The sequence below is a fragment of the Lagenorhynchus albirostris genome, chromosome 15 (assembly GCF_949774975.1).
Source record: "Lagenorhynchus albirostris chromosome 15, mLagAlb1.1, whole genome shotgun sequence".
NCBI lineage: Eukaryota > Metazoa > Chordata > Mammalia > Artiodactyla > Delphinidae > Lagenorhynchus > Lagenorhynchus albirostris.
Window position 1 is genome coordinate 65,142,971 of NC_083109.1, and position 18,193 is coordinate 65,161,163.

Below are 18,193 nucleotides of genomic sequence, written 5' to 3' on the forward strand. Positions count from 1 at the left end.
AACTTCACTCCGTGGGGGCAGCTTGGCTGCCACAGTCTCTTGGCAAAGATGTCTCTTCGCACCATTCAGGTGAAGCCATTGTAAGAACAGTTCTCTGCCCTCTCCCCTCACTCCCTGTCTCCGCCCTCACTGGGAGAGCATTCAGCCCACTCTTGACCTCAAAGCCAAAATAAAATAAAACCCAGAAGTGCAAAAACTATCAGAGATTTAAAAAGAAAAGGAAAGAAAAAGGTCTCATTAAGTGAGGTTTCCTGTGGCTCAAAGCCGGTTCCATTTCTACGGTGGTGAAACGTTCCTTTCCGCTTGTAGCCATCTATGCTGCGCCACCTGACACGCCTGGACCGCCAAGAACTTAGAGAGGACATGACCGTGTTTGCTCTCCCCTCTGCAAGGGGAGCTCTTGCAGCCTGAGTCACTGATGGGATCAGAGAGCTCTGAAGGACTCCAGGGAGTGTGAGTGAGCGACCGTTTCCCGGCACGAGAACATGTAACGCGGCCGTTTTTCACCAGATGGGACCGAGGTGTTCAGAGATTTCTGTGACGTTCAGAATGCTGGGTCTGCATGCATCTGCCTCCACCCCGGGTCCTAGCTTCTCTCCGTCCACCCCCCGCCCCCATACTCCAAGTTCCAGTCCACCCAGTGACCCTCCTGGCACAGAGGGCTGGGATGGGATTCTCTCCCTAGAAGCAAGCACGTGCTCCGGGGGTGGGGCGGGCGGGCGCTTCCCGAAGGTCAGGTAGGGGCGGCATTCTGGCGCCGTGCTCCCTCTTCCCCATGCTGGCAACCCACGGAAATGCGCTAATCTGAAGGAGGGCTACACAGGGGTGGCCAGATTGGCCTCGCTACCCCGGTGCTCTACAAGGATGCGGGCAGGGGAGGGAGAGGATGGGACACAGCAGACTAGGGCCTCGAGAAAAATCAGAAGGTTTATTAAAACATACTCAGCTCAGACATAACGGCTTATGAAGAGGTCAGTTTCCCCCCAAACACTAACCTTTTTCATTTTCTTTAAAGGTTAAAGGCTTATGGGTTGGTTTTATAGAAAAAAGCAATACAGTGATTAGAGTATATGCAAAAGGACCCGCCCTCATTTATACATTCCATGCCGTCAGGTTAAAACTCTTTGCTTTGAATCATTGCTAGCGATTATACTGGCCAAACAGTGCAGAGAACATGGGGCTTTTAATGGCCGAGATGTTGGAAATGCCAAATAAAGGAATGACTTGCTGAGGACAGACGGAAATCATGACAGAAACAATGGGCTTTGAAGAGAACCATTTTCATGGAACTTGCAGAAAACCAAGACAAAAATGTCCCCCATACCCTCCCAAAGCAGCAAGAAACCCTCACGTGCTTCACCCCACCCTGGACCTTTCACTACATCCGCATAGAAGACCCAAGAGCTCACTGCTTGCTAGGCAGCAGGCGTTACCTCTCCACCCTGGGGCACCCCTGCCGGGTGACAGCATCATGGGAAATCTGCGGTGGCATTGGCCTCTGGCCAAGCTAGTGCACTCTGAGCTGGTGGTCCCATCTGAGCTTCTGAAATGGACGTGGGGATGGAACTGGGGAAGGGCTGGAGGAACACTCATGAGGAGGGAAGAGGGAGAGGTGATCAGGGGAGAGACGGCTGCCCCAGCCAGAAGCTGCCCCGCAGAAGGAGGCATGCTTGCTTCCTGCCATCGACGGCAGAGCAAGAGGCCCAGAGAAGGAACAGTGGCTGGCGGCCGCTTCCTAAGTGATGGTCCCTTCAACTCCCAGACAGCCTTTTCTTCTTTGGCACGTGGCAGGCTCCCTCCACCACTGCTTTTAAAGCTCTCCCCATGATTCGGTTGGGCCTCGCCTCGGAATCACACTCACAATCTCCTTAACTGCTCCTGACCCCCCTGAAATGTGAAAACCAAGAGGCAGGCCTGTGGGAAAGCCACAATTCATCCTCCTCAGTGACATGGTCATCTCCAAGAGGCTGCCTGAGGTCCAGCACTTGCTGGGGAGGGGCGATGGTGTGGGATCTCCATGTTCAACCAACGTCAGCCCGGCCCACTGGCTGTGAACTTGGTTCTGTTCTATACCCAGAGGATGAAACAGTCTTCTCAGCCACATGTTCGAGTGAGCCTAATCCTATTGCAATTAGCTTTGCTTTAGTTTGCAGGGTTTGAGGTTGGTTTGGTATTAGGGTGTGTGTGTGTGTGTGTGTGTGTGTGTGTGTGTGTGTGTGTGTGTGTGTGTGTGTGTGTGTGTGTGTGTGTGTGTGTGTGTGTGTGTGTGTGTGTGTGTGTGTGTGTGTGTGTGTGTGTGTGTGTCAGGGGAGGGGAGGGCAGTCGGTGTTAGCTTTTCAGTTCAGCAGTGTTCACATTTACACAAAATCCCCTTGTCTAGGATTTCCAAAACTCCTGGCTGCGTGGCGGCCTTGTTCAGCTACTGTTACTGATTTCTCCCTCAAGAAAGACACAGCCAGGGAATAAAATCGGTAAGAGAGATTCTTATTCTCTGGAACTTAAAAGTCTTTCACCAGAGGTGTCTTCCAGCGTAACTTGGCGGAGCAGTTGGGATCTGGAAACAGGAATAACACACTAAGAACTCCGTGCTTTGCAACGTCAATGTCAGAAACCAGTTTGTTAACAACGTACCATAGATAAGTTACCTTGTCTTTTCTGGGCTGAATAATTCCCAGGAAAGGCAGCAACCACTATGTGTTATGTAGGACGCTCCATTTTGGGGAAGGCCATCTGCCCTTTTCTGTAATCATGAACCTGAACAAATATGTTTCTTTACCCAGAACCCCACCTCACTTTCTAAATCCAGGGTGTTTTTATGCACACTGGCCTTGACCAGACCAGGGGGGCTGAAGAATGACTGATCAGAAGGTTTATCAGAATGATAAGAATGACTGATGGGGCTATTTTCTAACTAAATTTATTAAAACACACAGGCCAAATGCTTGAAACTTAGGCTTTTCTTAGTGCCCAACAATAAACAGGCCAGTGGATGGCTGGGGGTCTTCACAAACGCAATCCGTGAGCCCGCTTGCTTTGAGCCCATTCCACGCCAATGCAAACTGATGCATCACATCCCATCTGAAGGCCAGGAAACCCAAAGTTCCCTCCAGAGATCAGAGACCATCCCTGACTCACATTAAAAACAAAGAAGTCCAGGTGGAGTTATGGAATTGGCACATGATATAAAGAATGGAAATCCAATTTACACGTGTAAACTGGCTCATGTGTTGTTTCTGAAAGAAGCATGTAGCTATGTTTGGAAATTAAATGTGGGAATGAGAGTGAGCTTTTAGATTGCCAGAGAAAGAAAATGATGTAAGTCCACGGAGGCAAAATGTAAATGGTGACAATTCTGCTGAAGGTCTGTTTGGCATCAGATAGTAAACCTGTTTTTGTGTTCGCGGGAGAGAAATGATAATCACTTCAGTTTCTTCAGAAATGTTTTAAGAAGTTGGAACCCAGTACGCAGCTGGGGCACGGTGTGCAGGCAGGGAGCAGGGGACAGAGAGCTCAACTAGGTTGGATGCTAGCAAAATCTGCCAGGGTTTCGTGACTCTGGGCTTTTCCTAAAAGTCACTTCTGAAGGACAGCATGGACGGGGGCACCTTCTGCATAATGAAAACCAGAGAATTAATTCACTGGGTGCAAGAGCCCCAAGAAACAGGGACTCTTTCAAACGAATCTACAAACGGTCAGCTAAGTACAGGTGGATGTTCCGTGCATGGAGAACGGGGGTCGAGAGGAAAGGAGAAAAATGGAAGCACTGCATGCATCCTAGCCGCAAGGGGTGTCGACGTGAGCCGCTGTCTTTGCAGCCCTGTAAGCGGCCTCCGCAGAGCGGTGTGTCCCCATCAAAGCTGCCCCCCAACACTGACCACTCCTAGGCTTCCTGCCAAACATCACCTCCTGATACTTACAGTCCCCCCGTTGAGCACAACGGCCATCTCAGTTGGCTGATACACGTTACTTCTGAATGGAGCGCTGGGTCTGTTTCCCAAGCTGCCATTGCGAAATCCTGTTCGGAGAGCTGAGGGAGGGAAGGAAAGGCAACACCAAAAAAAAAAGAAGACACAATTTTGAATTTTGTTTTCTTCCCCTGCATCAACACCACGCTCCAGGCACACCCCCCCCACCCCTCCCCTTTGTCACAAGCCAGATTCAAAACAAAAGTCACAAAGGCGCTTTGTTCTCTGGCTCTCTTGGAGCCTGACCCGTCTCAGTGGGGTTGGGGAGTTTGCAGAATCCAGGGCGCAGGCGGCTCTCAGGGAGGGGACCCCGGGTGGAGCCTCGCCCCGCCCTCCCCTGCCCCCGCGGGCCATGGGTGATGCGGGAGCGCCTGTATCCCTCAGAAGTTGTTTTCTGACAAAAGACCTCCTCACTACTGAGTGCCATCCCTGACAAGTTCAACACCACACTGTGCAACACGGTTTCTGGATACACACAGTGGTGGGCAACCCTGAGACCCTGGACCACAAGTACATGGTAGAGGTCGGACGTCTTCAGGGAAAAGTGACGGGGAAGAGGACAGAGGGGCCCCAGACACATGAGTGGGGTCATTTGTAGACAGGAAAAAAAGGGAGATCTGAAGCAAAGATAGCAAAATATGTCATCACTTTCTACCTCTGAAAGGAGAGTAAATGGTGTTTCTTATTTGCAGTGTACTTTTAGACATCTAAATTTCCTTTTTTTGGTGAAGAAAAATCAGATGATACAAAAAGACGTGGTGGAACCGTGAAATGTATATTACTAAGTGAAAGCAGCCAGGCTGTAAAAAGTTACTGTATGATTCCAACTATAATATTCTGGAAAAGGCTAAACTATAGAGACAGTGAAGAGATTAGTGATTGCCAAAGGTTTGGGGGGAGCACAGGGAATTTTTAGGGCATTGGAACTATTCTGGGTGATACTATAATGGTGGAGACATGACATCATGCATTTGTCCAAACCCGTAGAACTGTACAAAGAGTGACCTCTAAAATGTTAATTATGGACTTTAGTTAATAATAATGTATCAATATTGATTCATCCACTGCGACAAATGTAACACTAATGAAAGTTGTTAATAATAGGGAAAACCAGGGGAGGGGGCAGGCAGGAATTCCCTGTACTTCCTGTTCAAATTTTCTGTACCTAAAACTGCTCTAAAAAATAGTCCATTAAGAAATAACAGAAACAAGAAGCACTATAAAAAAAATCAAAACAAAACAAAAGTCTTTCTCAATTGTGAGATGCCATTTTACACGGGGCACAGAGGGATTAGGTAACTTGCCTAAGGTCACACAGCTGGTAAGAACCAGCATTTGAACCCAAGCAGAGAGAATCTGTGTTCTTGACCATCACACTATTCTGGCTCCAGATACTTTGTTTTTAACCACATTTAGCTACTTAGCAGCAATCTGAATTGAAGTGACATTAGGGCAGCGGTCCCCAACCTTTTGGCACTAGGGACCGGTTTCATGGAAGACAATTTTTCCAGGGACCGGGGGCAGGGTAGGGGCCGGAGCGGGGCTGGAGGTGGGGGGATGGTTCAGATGGTAATTCGAGCGTTGGGGAGCGATGGGGAGAGATGGGGAGCGATGGGGAGCGATGGGGAGAGATGGGGAGCGATGGGGAGAGATGGGGCGCGATGGGGAGCGATGGGGAGAGATGGGGAGCGATGGGGATGAAGAGCGATAGGGAGCGTTGGGGAGCGATGGGGAGTGATGGGGAGAGATGGGGAGCGATGGGGAGAGATGGGGAGGGATGGGGAGCGATGGGGAGCGGCAGATGAAGCTTCGCTCGCTCGCCTGCTGCTGTTCCTAATAGGCCACAGACTGCTAAGGACCACTACCAGTCTGCGGCCTGGGGGTTGGGGACCCCTGCATTAGGGGCAACTCAGCCCAGACTGAACCAAGGCAGGGTGGGGAATGCATGTTCCAAAACAGACTCTTTGCTTTAGCATCTCCAAGCCTTCAACAGCTCCCATGCACAGGCTGACAAGAAGATGACCTTCCTGGGAAGTAGAGAAGTGGACCAGGGGACAGAGTCCATGGACCCTCACTAGTCCCAATTCCTAGCCGAGACCTCCTTGAAAGAGAGGGAAAACCAAACAGCACAGCTTTCCTCATAATGCAGAGACCCTGCCGGCTATGGTGGGGGGATCTGGCTCTAAACCATTCTCTTCAAAAAACAAAGGCTAGACTCTACAGGCCATCTGTGGGATGCCTTGGCCCAAGGATCCCTCTGTGTAGTGGTTATCTGCTGTTCTCCTCTGGTAAACATCCCTCCCACATTCTAGGTCCTCAGTACTGGCTACAACTGTCTCCTTCCCTGGCCTTGAGGTGGGCATATAATTGGGGCCTGGCCAATCAGGTCCAGTCAGAGCTAATTCTGGGATTGTTCCTCAAGCATCCTGGGAAATGTTCCTCTTTTCTGCTGGGACTCTGTGTAAGCCTAGAGCCGTGTGCTGCCAGGATTCTAACAGAGCCAAGAGCTGGAGAGAGACCAAATCTTGTCATCACTTGAGCTTCCTGGATCTATCCATTTCTGAAGCCTGACCCCCAGTACCTTAGTTCATTGTTGTTTTGTGTTGTTTTGGTTAAATTGCTTCAGAGCAGATTTTTCCAACTAACACTCCACTCTGACCTGGGTCAGCTCTGAAAGGCAAGTAGGGCTCATCCATAAGGAGGTCCCAACAGGAATGTAAGATCATAGGCTAAATGCCAGTCTTCTCCTGTTTAGACTCTGCAAGTGAGGCGAGCTTCGCCCTGCCCCCAAAGCTGACTGGCACAGGGCCTTCCACTGGGAAGCGAAGGGGCAGAGTTTAAATAGCCCTTGGCCTAATGAGATCAGAGAGCCAAATCCCCTAACAGAAGAAAGAACCCTTTTCTTTCTTGCTCCTTTGAAAGGTGAACATTTAATGTACCTTGTTAACGCTTTCCAACATGTGATCTGAAGTGCTATATCCTTCAGGGTATTTTTATCTTCTATCACATACCTCATGCCTTGTTCTCTAATTAATTTATTTATTATTATTATTATTTTTGGCTGAGTTGGGTCTTTGTTGCTGCACGCGGCCTTTCTCTAGTTGCGGTGCGCGGGTTTCTCATTGCAGTGGCTTCTCTTGTGGAGCACGGGCTCTAGGCGCGTGGGCTTCAGTAGTTGTGGCTCGCGGGCCCTAGAGCGCAGGCTCAGTAGTTGTGGCGCACGGGCTTAGTTGCTCCGCGGCATGTGGGATCTTCCCGGACCAGGGCTCGAACCCGTTGGCAGGCAGATTCTTAACCACTGCGCCACCAGGGAAGCCCCCCTCATGCCTTGTTGCTACTCATTAAGAAACAGCAGGCTGGCGAGGTCCTACATATCTGAGGTCTCACTGGGGGGAAGGAAATAAGGGAGCAGTGGCTGCGCCACAGTGCAGCCTGGGGAATGCCCTTCCCATCTCGACTTCAGGGATGGACTCTCAAGGGTACAGAGCCTGAAAGGCTGGCTAGATAAAAGACAGGAGAAACAGGGCCAATTGTAGCTCCCGGGTAAGGCCCCTTGTGGGGCCTGGTTCCCTAAAATACAAGCTGGCTGAGGTCAGACCAAAGATGAGAACAGCTGTTCTCACCATGGCAAGGGAGGGTGCCCAGGCATTCCCCAGCCAGCAAAGTAGTGTTTCCAGAACAAAGACAATCCTAGCCAGGATGACAATTTAGTCTCTCCCTGTGAGCCTTCCAAGGGAATTGGCTTTGCCTCGTGCCCATGTGAATTTTGGCAGACACACATTTGGGAGGATGCAAAATTGGGCTGTTAAGTCTGACAACATCCAAGGTTGGTGAAGAGCTGGGGAAATGGGGCTCTCATATAATTATTCAGGGGAGACTAAATTAGTCCACCTTTCTGTGGGGTGGCATCTGGCAGTATATATCAAGATTGAAAGGTGCAGACTCTTCTGACATGTGTAGGAGTTAATTGATCAAGGGCACAAACATGGATAGATAAGAACGTTCATTGCAGCATTACTTATACGGAAAGCCAGAAACGAGCAGAATATTCACCAGCTAAGATCAGAAAAATAAATGATGGTACCTCCTAGTAATCTCTGCCTCGTGAAAAGAGTACTGTAGCTCTGCTGTCGCTGACCTGGAAAGGCCTCCCTCCATGATATACTGTTGATTTAAGCAAGCACATAGCAGAAGACCACTTAGACCAGTGGTTTCAACCCGGTTACATCTTAGAAGCACTTGGAGAGCTTAAAATACCTAAGCCCAAACCGACTTAATCAGAATGAGGGGCAGGCACCCAAGAGATTCTAACGTGCAGACAGGTTAAGAACTGCTCTGCGGGATTGGTGTGTGTGTGTGTGTGTGTGTGTGTGTGTGTGTGTGTGCTCATCAAGAGATGTCTGGCAAGATGAGAGCAAACAGTTAGCAGTAGTTGCCTTTGGGCAATGGGATTCTGAGCAATTTTTATTATTTTCACTTGCTGAACTCCTACCTGATTATTGTTGATCTTTTGTCATCAGAAAGGAATAATAAAGCTATTTTTGTTTTGGAAAAGAAAGAGGGGAATGAGGGACAACCTCCTTGGCTTTGGAACACAGCATTTGAAACAGATGGGCCTGTGGGGCACCTCTGGAGGCCCCATCATGCCCTGGGCCAGCACTGGCACTCCTGGTACTGACATGGGTCCCAAACCCCTTAGATCTCTGGATCTTATGTGGATATGACGTACTGGGTGCATTTTCACAAGAAAGGCTGCACAGGATTCAGAAAGCCAACCTTCTCTCTCTCTGCTCTGCTGTGAGCTCTGCTGTGAGCCTGAACAAGTTGCCTGACACTCCTGGACTCAGTTTCCTGCTCTGTAAAATGGGACCTCTAATCCCTGTCTTCTCAGAGAGTCCTGACACATCTGTGAGATGAGGGACACTAAAGTGCTTTAAGAAGAGAAGAGAAATTCTGTGGCAGAGTGGTCAGTGTGTGGGCTCTGGAGTCAGGCCGCCTGGGTTCAAACCCTGGCTCTGCCTCTTGGGCAAGGTGTTCAGCCTCTCCGTGCCTTAGTTTTCTGTCTGCAAAACGGACCTCACTGGGTTACTGTAGGGATTAAATGAGATTAGCCGCTAAAATGCTCAGAATGGTACCTGGTCATGGTAAGCACCCAGTAGAGGTTAGCCATCCTTACTTCTGAAGCCCCTACTGCTTGTGTAGTTCTAGCACCCCCCTTTCACTGCAAGTAAACTAGATGATCAGGTTCAACAACCCTGGTTCTTAACTTTCCGGGGATTACGAATGGCTTTGAGAATCTGACAAAGCAATAGACTAATTCCCAATTGAATGTATAAAAATTTACATCCATTTCGAGAGTTCCTGTTACCTTTGAGGTCCAAGGGGAGTCCATGGGTCTCAGATACAGAGGATCCTATTCCAGGAGAATCCAAGGAACAGGTGGCTCCACCAGGACCCCAGGAACTGGCCAGGTGCCTGGCCTCTGCCCATCACATGCCCTGAGGGGCCCTCTGGCCTCCCAGTGAGTGATGACCCCCATCCTGACCCTCATCTTCTCCTGGCGATCCACAGAGTCAGCCCCACCAGAGCTGCGGCTCATCCCTGCCAAATCTATTGACAAACAGAGGCTTGCAGGCTTGGGGCTTCCCAGTAAGAGGGGAGCAGCTCTGATAAAGGCCACACCAGGATGTCTGACTCTACCCATGGTGGGGTTGCAGGTGGTGTGGGGGGCGGGGAAGGTCTGTCATTCTCTCCTGTGGGTCTGGCCAGGAGCAGGGGTTCAGAAGCAGCTGGGCACATCCTGGTGGAGAGGAGGGCTGAGGGTGGCCTTGGAGGACCCAGCGGCTTGATGTGCTTCCCCCCTGCCTGCAGGGGTGGGTGGCTGTGCTCCGGGCCTCAGCACTCAACCCAACAAGGCTGACTTCGTAGTATGACCAGACAGTGGGCACTGCCCAGGCACCTGGGTGAGCATCAGAGAAAAGGGGACCACGACCATCTGGAATGGGCCACCTCCTAGCTGTATGTCATCAGGCAAGACTGAACCTCTTACAGCCTCCATTTATTCATCTGTAAGATGGGGATAATAACAGACCCTGCCTCATCAGGTGGAGGGGTGAACTAATGAGATAATGCAGGTTAAGAAGTCAGAATAGTGCCTGGCATGGAGGCAGTGTTCAATAAATGGTTATACTAGGTGATTAATTATTACTACTGCTGCTGCTAATTATTACTGTAGCTCCTGATAAATGTTTAGGTAACTGAGAAAAAGCCATTTTAATTAATCTCAAGTGCTGGGAGCTCAGCCGACTTGCTTTAAGCACCAATTGTAAGAGACACTTCTCCAGCGTCTACAGCAGGGGCGCCTGGGGCCTGGGCCACCTCCTCTCGGCTCTTCCCTCTTGGGAATCCCGCCGCAGCGGTGGCACACAGCCTGGGTGCTCAGACCACCTCCACTCGAAGTACCCACAAAATCTCTTTTCTGCCGTGCGGGCTCATGGAACTTGTTCAGCCCATTTACGGGAGCCCTGGGAGACGCTCATGACGGCGGGAGATGGGAGTTGGTGGACAGATGCCGCAGCCTCCTGTCCTCCGAGGATCGATTCTGAGGCTCGTTCTACACGTGTCCCTGGCAGGGATGAGCCCCAGCTGCCCACGGCGGTAACCAGCTCTTTGATGTTCTCGTTCTGGCATTTCTGCCATCCCAGTCTCATTCTCCCTGGCAGGGACCGCCTCCTAAGTAAACTACCTACAACATCGCAGGCTCTGCTTTCGGGGGAACCCAACCAAGATGCACATCCAACAAGCCAGGTGCCGTGGGAGCCCCTCAGTATGTTACCTCTCTCAACAGGTCTATGGGGTGCACAAAGCCTTAACATCTAGGAAGTGGCAGAGGCAGGATCCCAACCCAGACGTCTGACTCCAGGGCCCAAATTCATACACTCCTGGAGACAGAGGTAGGGGAGGGGACTGGAGAGCATTGCCCCTCGTCACCCCCTGCATCCCTCCAGCACGTGGGCTGCAATCGTAAACACTTCCAGGGAGCCAGGGACTTAATGTTGATATGTTATAGCGGCCGGGCCAGGGAGTGTGGTGAAGAGAAAGTGGATCCCCACCTAAAGGGCCACCACAACTCAGTGAGGGGTAAGAGACAGAGCCTTTGCAGCCAGCTTCACACGACTGCTGCCAGGTGGGAATGGCAGCCCAGCACTGCCAGATCGATATTTGCGAAAAAGGCCAGAAACCCGGCTTTTTATATTAAATTGGTCGATGCTAAATAAGAATGCAGCTCTGGGCCCATTTCAGCACAGCGGTCAACGTCTGTAGGCTCTGATCTGCCAGGACCATCCCCAGGACCACCCATCCCCGGTGGAGAAAAAGGAGAGAGCACTTTTGCGAAGAACAGCCTAACCCAGCGGGGCGGTGCCCACCTTACCTGCGCTGTGTTCATCCATCGAGAAGGCCTTGTTCTCCATGTAGGTCCGCGGCAGCGGCACGTCCTCCTCAAACGCCGTCTCCCGCATCCTCGGCTGCGACGTGTCGAAGTAGTTGGGTGCGTTCTCCTGCGGGGAGGGCAGGATGGTGCAGTGGACCTCTGGGATGGCGTGGAAGATGACGAAGACCCAGCCACTGGCCACCAGCGTGATGGCCAAGGTGGGGTCTCCCCAGGCGTCTCCCTGCCGCAGCTCCGCGTTGCCGAAGAGGTACATGGTCATCCAGGCCACCCAGACGAGCACGGAGAGGAAGGCCGTGACCAGGATGCAGACCCCGTTCTGCTTCCACTTCTTGAACTTGCCGCACAGCGTGAAGAGGGCCAGCCCCAGGGTGGCCACGAGCAGCACCATGTCGTAGATGAGGGCCATGGCGAAGTCCATCGGCTCGTAGGCGCAGGCCGGCTTCTCGTCGCGCAGCACCGTCAGCACGAGCCACTCGATGGCGATGATGACCTGCACGAGCATCAGGCACAGGGCCACGCCCACCAGCTGCCAGCCCGACGGGCTCTTGCCGCGGCGCACCAGCCTCCGCACGCGCCACGCCTGGCTCAGCAGGCAGGAGAAGCAGAGCGCGAAGAGGACGCCCCAGAGGAACCGGCGGACGGCGCAGATGGTCTCATCCTCCCGGATGATGAAGGCGAACGTCAGGCCGAAGAGGCCCAGGGTCCCCAGGAGGAAGAGGAAGTGGAGGCCCACGGGGTCCTTCTTCTCCTTGTCCTTGATGAACGGCAGGCGCACCAGGAGGATGAGAATGAGAAGCAGTGTGATCAGGGCGCCCGCCCCCGCCACGGCCTCCACCACGATGCCCCAGATGGTGTCCAGGTCGCACAGGGACACGTACTGAGGAAGGAGGTCCAGCCCGCAGCCCCGGGACGTGCTGGTGTTCTCGGAGGCCCCGGAGGCAATCACGAAGAGCAGGAGGAAAGCAAGCACCTGGTGGGTTCTCATCTTTCTCTCTGACACCAGGAACGTTCCAGAAAAGTTGGGGGGAAAAGACCAATTCATTGTAAGACTCCCACTCTCCTGACTTCTTTAAGAAGACCCACCTCACTTCAAACCCACCAGCCCCCTTCTCCAGGCAGCACAGCCTGGAGGAGGGGCGGGGATTTCGGCCCCCATCTACCCCCTAGTCCGGGCTCAGTGAACAGCCGTGAACCATCAGTGCTAGTGGCTGGAGGAGAGGATGGGAGGGGGACTCACTTTCTCTGGATACTCTTTCATATTCTTTGAATTTGAGGCCATGTCTGAGCTCTTCAAAAATAAGGGAATAAAATGAGACTTGAAGAGACGGTCATGGGCCGAGCGCTCGCTGGGAGAGGGGCACGCACTACCCGTTTCAGTCTCTCAGCCTGGGAGAGGGGCACGCACTAGCCGTTTCAGTCTCTCAGCGCTAACAGCTGACATTCACCGATGACTCACCCTCGGCCAGGCACTCGACACATCCAGTCCTCACACAGGTGACGGTGACACAACAGTCTTGAGGAGGTTGGGACACCTGCCCAGGGTCACACCACTCAGCTCCTAGACGCATGCCCTCTTAGAAGCTTCCCAGCGTTTCAAATGTAGTGTGAACAGTCTTCCTGGGTTCCACCCTTTCCCCCCTCTCCCCTCGCACATCCCACCCCTCCCACAAATATCTGCTGAGAGTCCATCCTCTCACTCCAGCCAGCCCACCTCTGCCGGGGATGCCTCCATGCCTCATGGAGTCCACACAGCCGCCAGGAGATGGGCTTATTAACCCCTGTCTCGTCTTCCCCTCCTCCCTCTGCCTAGACTGCCCTCCACACCCTGCTCTTATGGAAAACTGCCCCTCCCCACACTGGTCTCAGCTCTAATGTCATCCCCTCAGACCTTGGCCAAGGTCACACCCCCATCCCCACCCCCAGCGTCCCTCATCTATTTCTTAGGTCTAATGGCATCTGTCATCTTTTTGCCTGTTTACTTTGTTTCTCCTGTCCCTTCCTCCTCTCCTCCCTTCCTGTCTTTCTTCACCACTAGCTACAGGATGACGGGGACACTGTCTGTCTCGTTCATCAGCATAAACCTGGGTTTCTCAGCCTCGGGCCTCATTCTTCCTCATTTGGGGGATTGTCCTGTGCACTGCAGGGTGTGTAGCAGCATCACTGGCCTCTACCCACCAGGTGACTGAAGCTCACCCCCACCCCCAACTGTGACAACCTCCCAAGTTTTCAGACACTGCCAGTGTCCCCTGGGGGGAAAATCACCAGGATGAACACCACTGGTCAAGTACTAGCATAAAAGCACACTAGATGCTTCCTAAATACTGAGTGAACGAGACTTCTCACCAGGACTCTCCTCTACCCACTGCCACCAGCTCCTTGCTTCTGGAGGGAGCCTGGCCTTAGGAAAGCCATGCCTGCACAGCTCTGCAGTGCTGTTTCCAGGCGTCTTAAGCTAGACTTACGGCCTTAGCTCCACCCACAGTGAGGCTGTAACCAGCCACCTCCAGGGCAGCTCAGCACATCCCTGGGGCTTTCTTAAGTAAATGCGGTATCGACCACCTCTCTCTCTGCTCCTTGATGGGATACGGTGAGCAGCTCTGATCCTGCCTTGGCCGCAAGGCCATCAACTGGGATAAATTATTGATGCTGCAGAATGAGACGGAGCCTGGTACTCTATGGACCAGCTTCTTTGCCTATAGATGAAAGAAGGCAGACTGGGAACGGAAGGCATCTGGCAAGAGACGCTCCTGAAACAAGCACCCCAGACCCTGGCGATCAGGCCCATGGTCCTGCCGCTATTCGGGGCTCTGCTACTCCAGTCACTGGAGAGCCACCCCGGCCATTTACACCTTGTCTACAAACCCACCGTAAGTTATTTACTTAACTGACTCACCAAGTCCCTGAAATCGACTCAAAAGGAAACTCAACCCATTGAAATACTTGTTGATGGAACTCACGTTGCATACCCACTGGCATATCCCAACGTACCACCTTTAAAAAAATACTGTCCTAGCCAGAGCTGCATCTCACAAGAGCACACTGGGAATCAAAGTTTAAGAACCGGATATGCTGGAACAAAATGCCACCAGGCCCCCGACACAGTGCAGTGGGTTTCCCCTAGGCCTCTCATCGACGGCAAGGGTGATCAGGAGACATCTCAGCAAGTGACAGCAAGACACACCCCAGGCGGCCTCTCTAGGCCACACATCAGCCAGTCTCACCTCCAGGGTGGCCGGGAGAGGACGGGTAGGAATGTGCTTCTGGAGTCTTGACCACCAACCCTCTCCCCAACTCTCCCACCCACCTGCAGGCCAGTGGTTCTCAACCAGGGGCAATTTTGATCCCAAGGGACACTGAGGCATGTCTAAGGACATTTTTGGTTGTCACAACTGGGGAGGGCGGGGTGCAACTGGCATCCAGTGGGTAGAGTCCAGGGAAGTGGCTAAGCATCCTACAATGCCTGAGATGGCTCTCAACACAAAGGATGATCCGGTCCCACATGTCAACAGTGCTGAGGTTGAGAAAGCCTGGTTTATACACCGGAGAACAGAGTTGATGAGGGTGAAGCCAGGAAACCAGCCAGGCCTCTCAGCCTCTGGCCTCAGGTCCTTTCCTCGCAAGAACTTGGCCTTCTTTAGCTGCCTCCCCTCATTCTCTTGGGGGAATCTCCTCTCTCCAGGCCTGCCTACAAATTGGGACTGGGTTCCACCAGCTCGTCCCCCTTCCTGATTGTCCTTCCAGCCACAACAGGAAACCAGTGTGGATGAAGAAAATATCAAGGTGGTGACCACGCTTCTGAAATTGTGCAGGTTCTTACGGCTGTGGTCCAGGTCTCTAGCTCCGACTCCTTTCTCAGATGGGAAATAGATACACTCTTGCTTTCTGCTTTCATTCCCAAGGTTGGAACCCTCTCCTTCTGGGACAGCTGTTGCTTTTGTTGTCCTGCCTCCGTTTCTCTCATTTCTGAAGAGAGCTCCTGAATTTCCTTTGGAGGGCCGCCTTGAGCCCCAGCTGCAAGCACCCGACCCAGCCTGGCCAATCGGAGCATTTATCCCACCCTTTGGCCACACTGACTGGTTCATGAACAGGCACCTGGCCCCAACCAGACCCATGAGAATCAGTCTTAGGATTTTTGCTAGAATTAACTGGAAAGAGGTTTTCTCTTGTTATCGGGGTTAATGAGCTAAAAGGATATACACCTGGAGCTGGAGAGGACTTATTTACCATCACAGGGACAGAACCTGTCTGAGAGTAAAGCTGACTCACAGGAAACGGCCACGTGATGGACCAGAGTCCTAATACACAGCAAGGCTGGATTCAGTTATGCCTGAAGCCAGATACCCTGGTCTTTGCAGTTCCAGCAGCCAATTACCTTCCCTGTTTTGGATTAAGCCAGTCTGAGATGGGTTTATGTTACTTGCTAACAAGGAAGTTCTATTCTACGTCCCACATGATGTGGTCCTCTTCTTCCAGGAAACCCTCTCTACCCAACATCCAGGCAGCCAGAGGCTTCGATAGGGTCCAGTTGTTCCAAGTAGGTCATTTTCATTGCTAAAGATGCCCATGAGGTGACAGCCATTGTTCTACAGAACAATGTCCAGGATGAACAGGAGGGAGGCTACACACCACCTCACAGAATGACGCTGAGTCCAGCTCATCTAGGATTTCTGGGGGGTTCTGCCCTGCAGAGTTTTCTGTTACTGCCATAGTGACCACGACAATGACTGTTAGCTCGCACAGGTGCTCACTGTGCACCAGGCCCTCTCTGTGCGCTTCACATATATTAATACCTTATCATCTGGACAATGACCCCACGAGGCAAGTTCTATCACTGTCTCCATTTTACAGGAAATAAAACAGAGAAGCCAGGTGGCTTGTCCAAGGTCACATAGCTAGAAAGCGGTGGAGCCAGGAGACAAACAATTGTACTATTGTTACTGGGCTCTTACTACAGACCAGGGCTCTGGAAACGTCACACGGCGAGACCTTTGCTGGCCAGTCTATCTCAATTAGGTTCCCTCTGCCTCTTTATGCTCTACACCGATACTCCCGATCCTTATCTTCATAACATGGGCCACAGTTTTCAAATATTTTATTTTATTACTCTTTTGGTCTGATCCCACACACCCAGGCTCTTGTCTGTCTTGTTCTGCACCGATTCCCCAGTGCCTGGCACATGGGCAGGGCTCACGGCCCAGTTGCTGAATCAATCGACGGATTAAACGTGGTCTCCAGCCCTCATGTCACCTGGCAGGAAGATGCTCTCATTGTCATTTTATAGAGGAGGGGACTGAGGGCCTGAGAGGCTTAATTCAAAGTCTGATCTTCAGACTGGCAACAGCGGCAGCATCGCCGGGAACCGGTTAGAAATGCAGACGCTCAGCAGTGGGCCTGGCCACCTGTGTTTCCACAGCCCTACGATAAGCTCCAGGTGTGCTCAGATGCTTCGGTGCACTGAGGGTTGAGAAGCACGAACATATGCAGTGGGGGAGCCTGGACGATGGCCCGGCACCTTCCGCCCCACTATCCCTGCCCCAGGCCCAGGGGGCAGTGCTCACTCACGCTCCATCTCACCCACTGTCAGGTAAGCCCCATCCTACCCCCTCAGCCACCTGGGGCCGCCCCGCTGCTGAGAAAGGAGCAGCTCTCCAGGAACCCCAAACTGCACAAAACAAGATTAGAGGTTTGGAGTCAGCCGCAAGGCAGGGCTGACTGGGAAGGGATGAATACATGGCAACAGACCCGTGGGATGTAGGCATGCAGCTCCTCAAAAGGAGTAATGAATAAAGTGATGAATGTGCAAGACTCGGCTCACATACTAATTACTCTGCTGCCAGCCAGGCTCCCAGAAATGTGACTCATTCAGACGCTCTTAAAAACACTGCATCGCACACGCAGGCCCGCGCACACAGGCCCGCATGCGCGCGCACACACACTCTCTCTCTCCCCGCAGAGGGGCCAGAAGCTACCGGCAGGTGGTGGAGCAGCATGTTCCTCGCAAGCTGGGGCCTGCAGAGGCTGGAAAGAATGCAGGCAAGATTCCTTGCGCGAGGACAGCGCTGCCTGCCCGAAGGCCACAAGCAGGGCTGCTTCTCCCAGGCTCAATCCTGGCCAAGCAGCAGAAACTTCCGGTTTCAAGTTCTGCCCCTGGCACTTGCGAGAACCCTGTGACCATGGGCGGCTGACTTAACCTTACTAGTCTCGGTTTCTTCATCTGCAAAATGGGGGTGATAATACCCATCTTGCAGGGTTCTTGTGAGGATTAAAATAATTAATAATTAGAGTTTAGGACAACAGATAGCATGGGGTAAGCACTTATATAAAGTGTTAAATAAAAGATTGGCGAATGCTCTGAGGTTATGAACTTTTCTGACTTTGCTTTTCCAGGAGGGGTGGTTGCCATGGAGATGGGGCTGAAACAGGGGCTCACCCAGGTGTTTGTCCACCACTGGTTTCCAGCCTCCCCAGTCACACACCAAGCAAAGAGGTCCCCGAGGTGGTGTGAAGGGGAGAAGCCTTTGGGGGTGGTCTACCTTGGAAACTCCCAAACTCTCCTGATCCCCACAGCAGGTGCTCTAAATGGGAGCCTTGCTGTGAAGGTGGTTTTCCAGAGAGGAACCGGTGCTGGAGGACCTGAGGCCAGCCTGCGTGCCCTGAAACTGGGTGTCCCTGTTGAGGAGTCAGAGCCAGACACCCAGAAATGGGACACCAGCCATTCTCCTGGGAACAAGCATCCCCACGTTGCCATCTACCCATATGAAAGGAGACACAAGAT

General features: G+C 52.3%; 1 protein-coding gene across 4 annotated transcripts in view; it reads right to left on the minus strand.

The window, feature by feature from the left end:
• Window positions 1-18,193, minus strand: part of GPRC5B (G protein-coupled receptor class C group 5 member B) — a 36,837-nt gene that overhangs the window by 15,283 nt on the left and 3,361 nt on the right. For 2 of the 4 annotated variants that reach the window (XM_060122565.1, XM_060122566.1), the window contains exons 2-3: window positions 11,398-12,411; window positions 3,918-4,027 (exon numbers count right to left, since the gene is read on the minus strand). In XM_060122565.1, coding sequence (XP_059978548.1) covers window positions 3,918-4,027; window positions 11,398-12,403 — 1,116 coding nt within the window. In that variant the 5' untranslated portion in view covers window positions 12,404-12,411. The other 2 variants (XM_060122563.1, XM_060122564.1) reach the window with 2 other exon arrangements.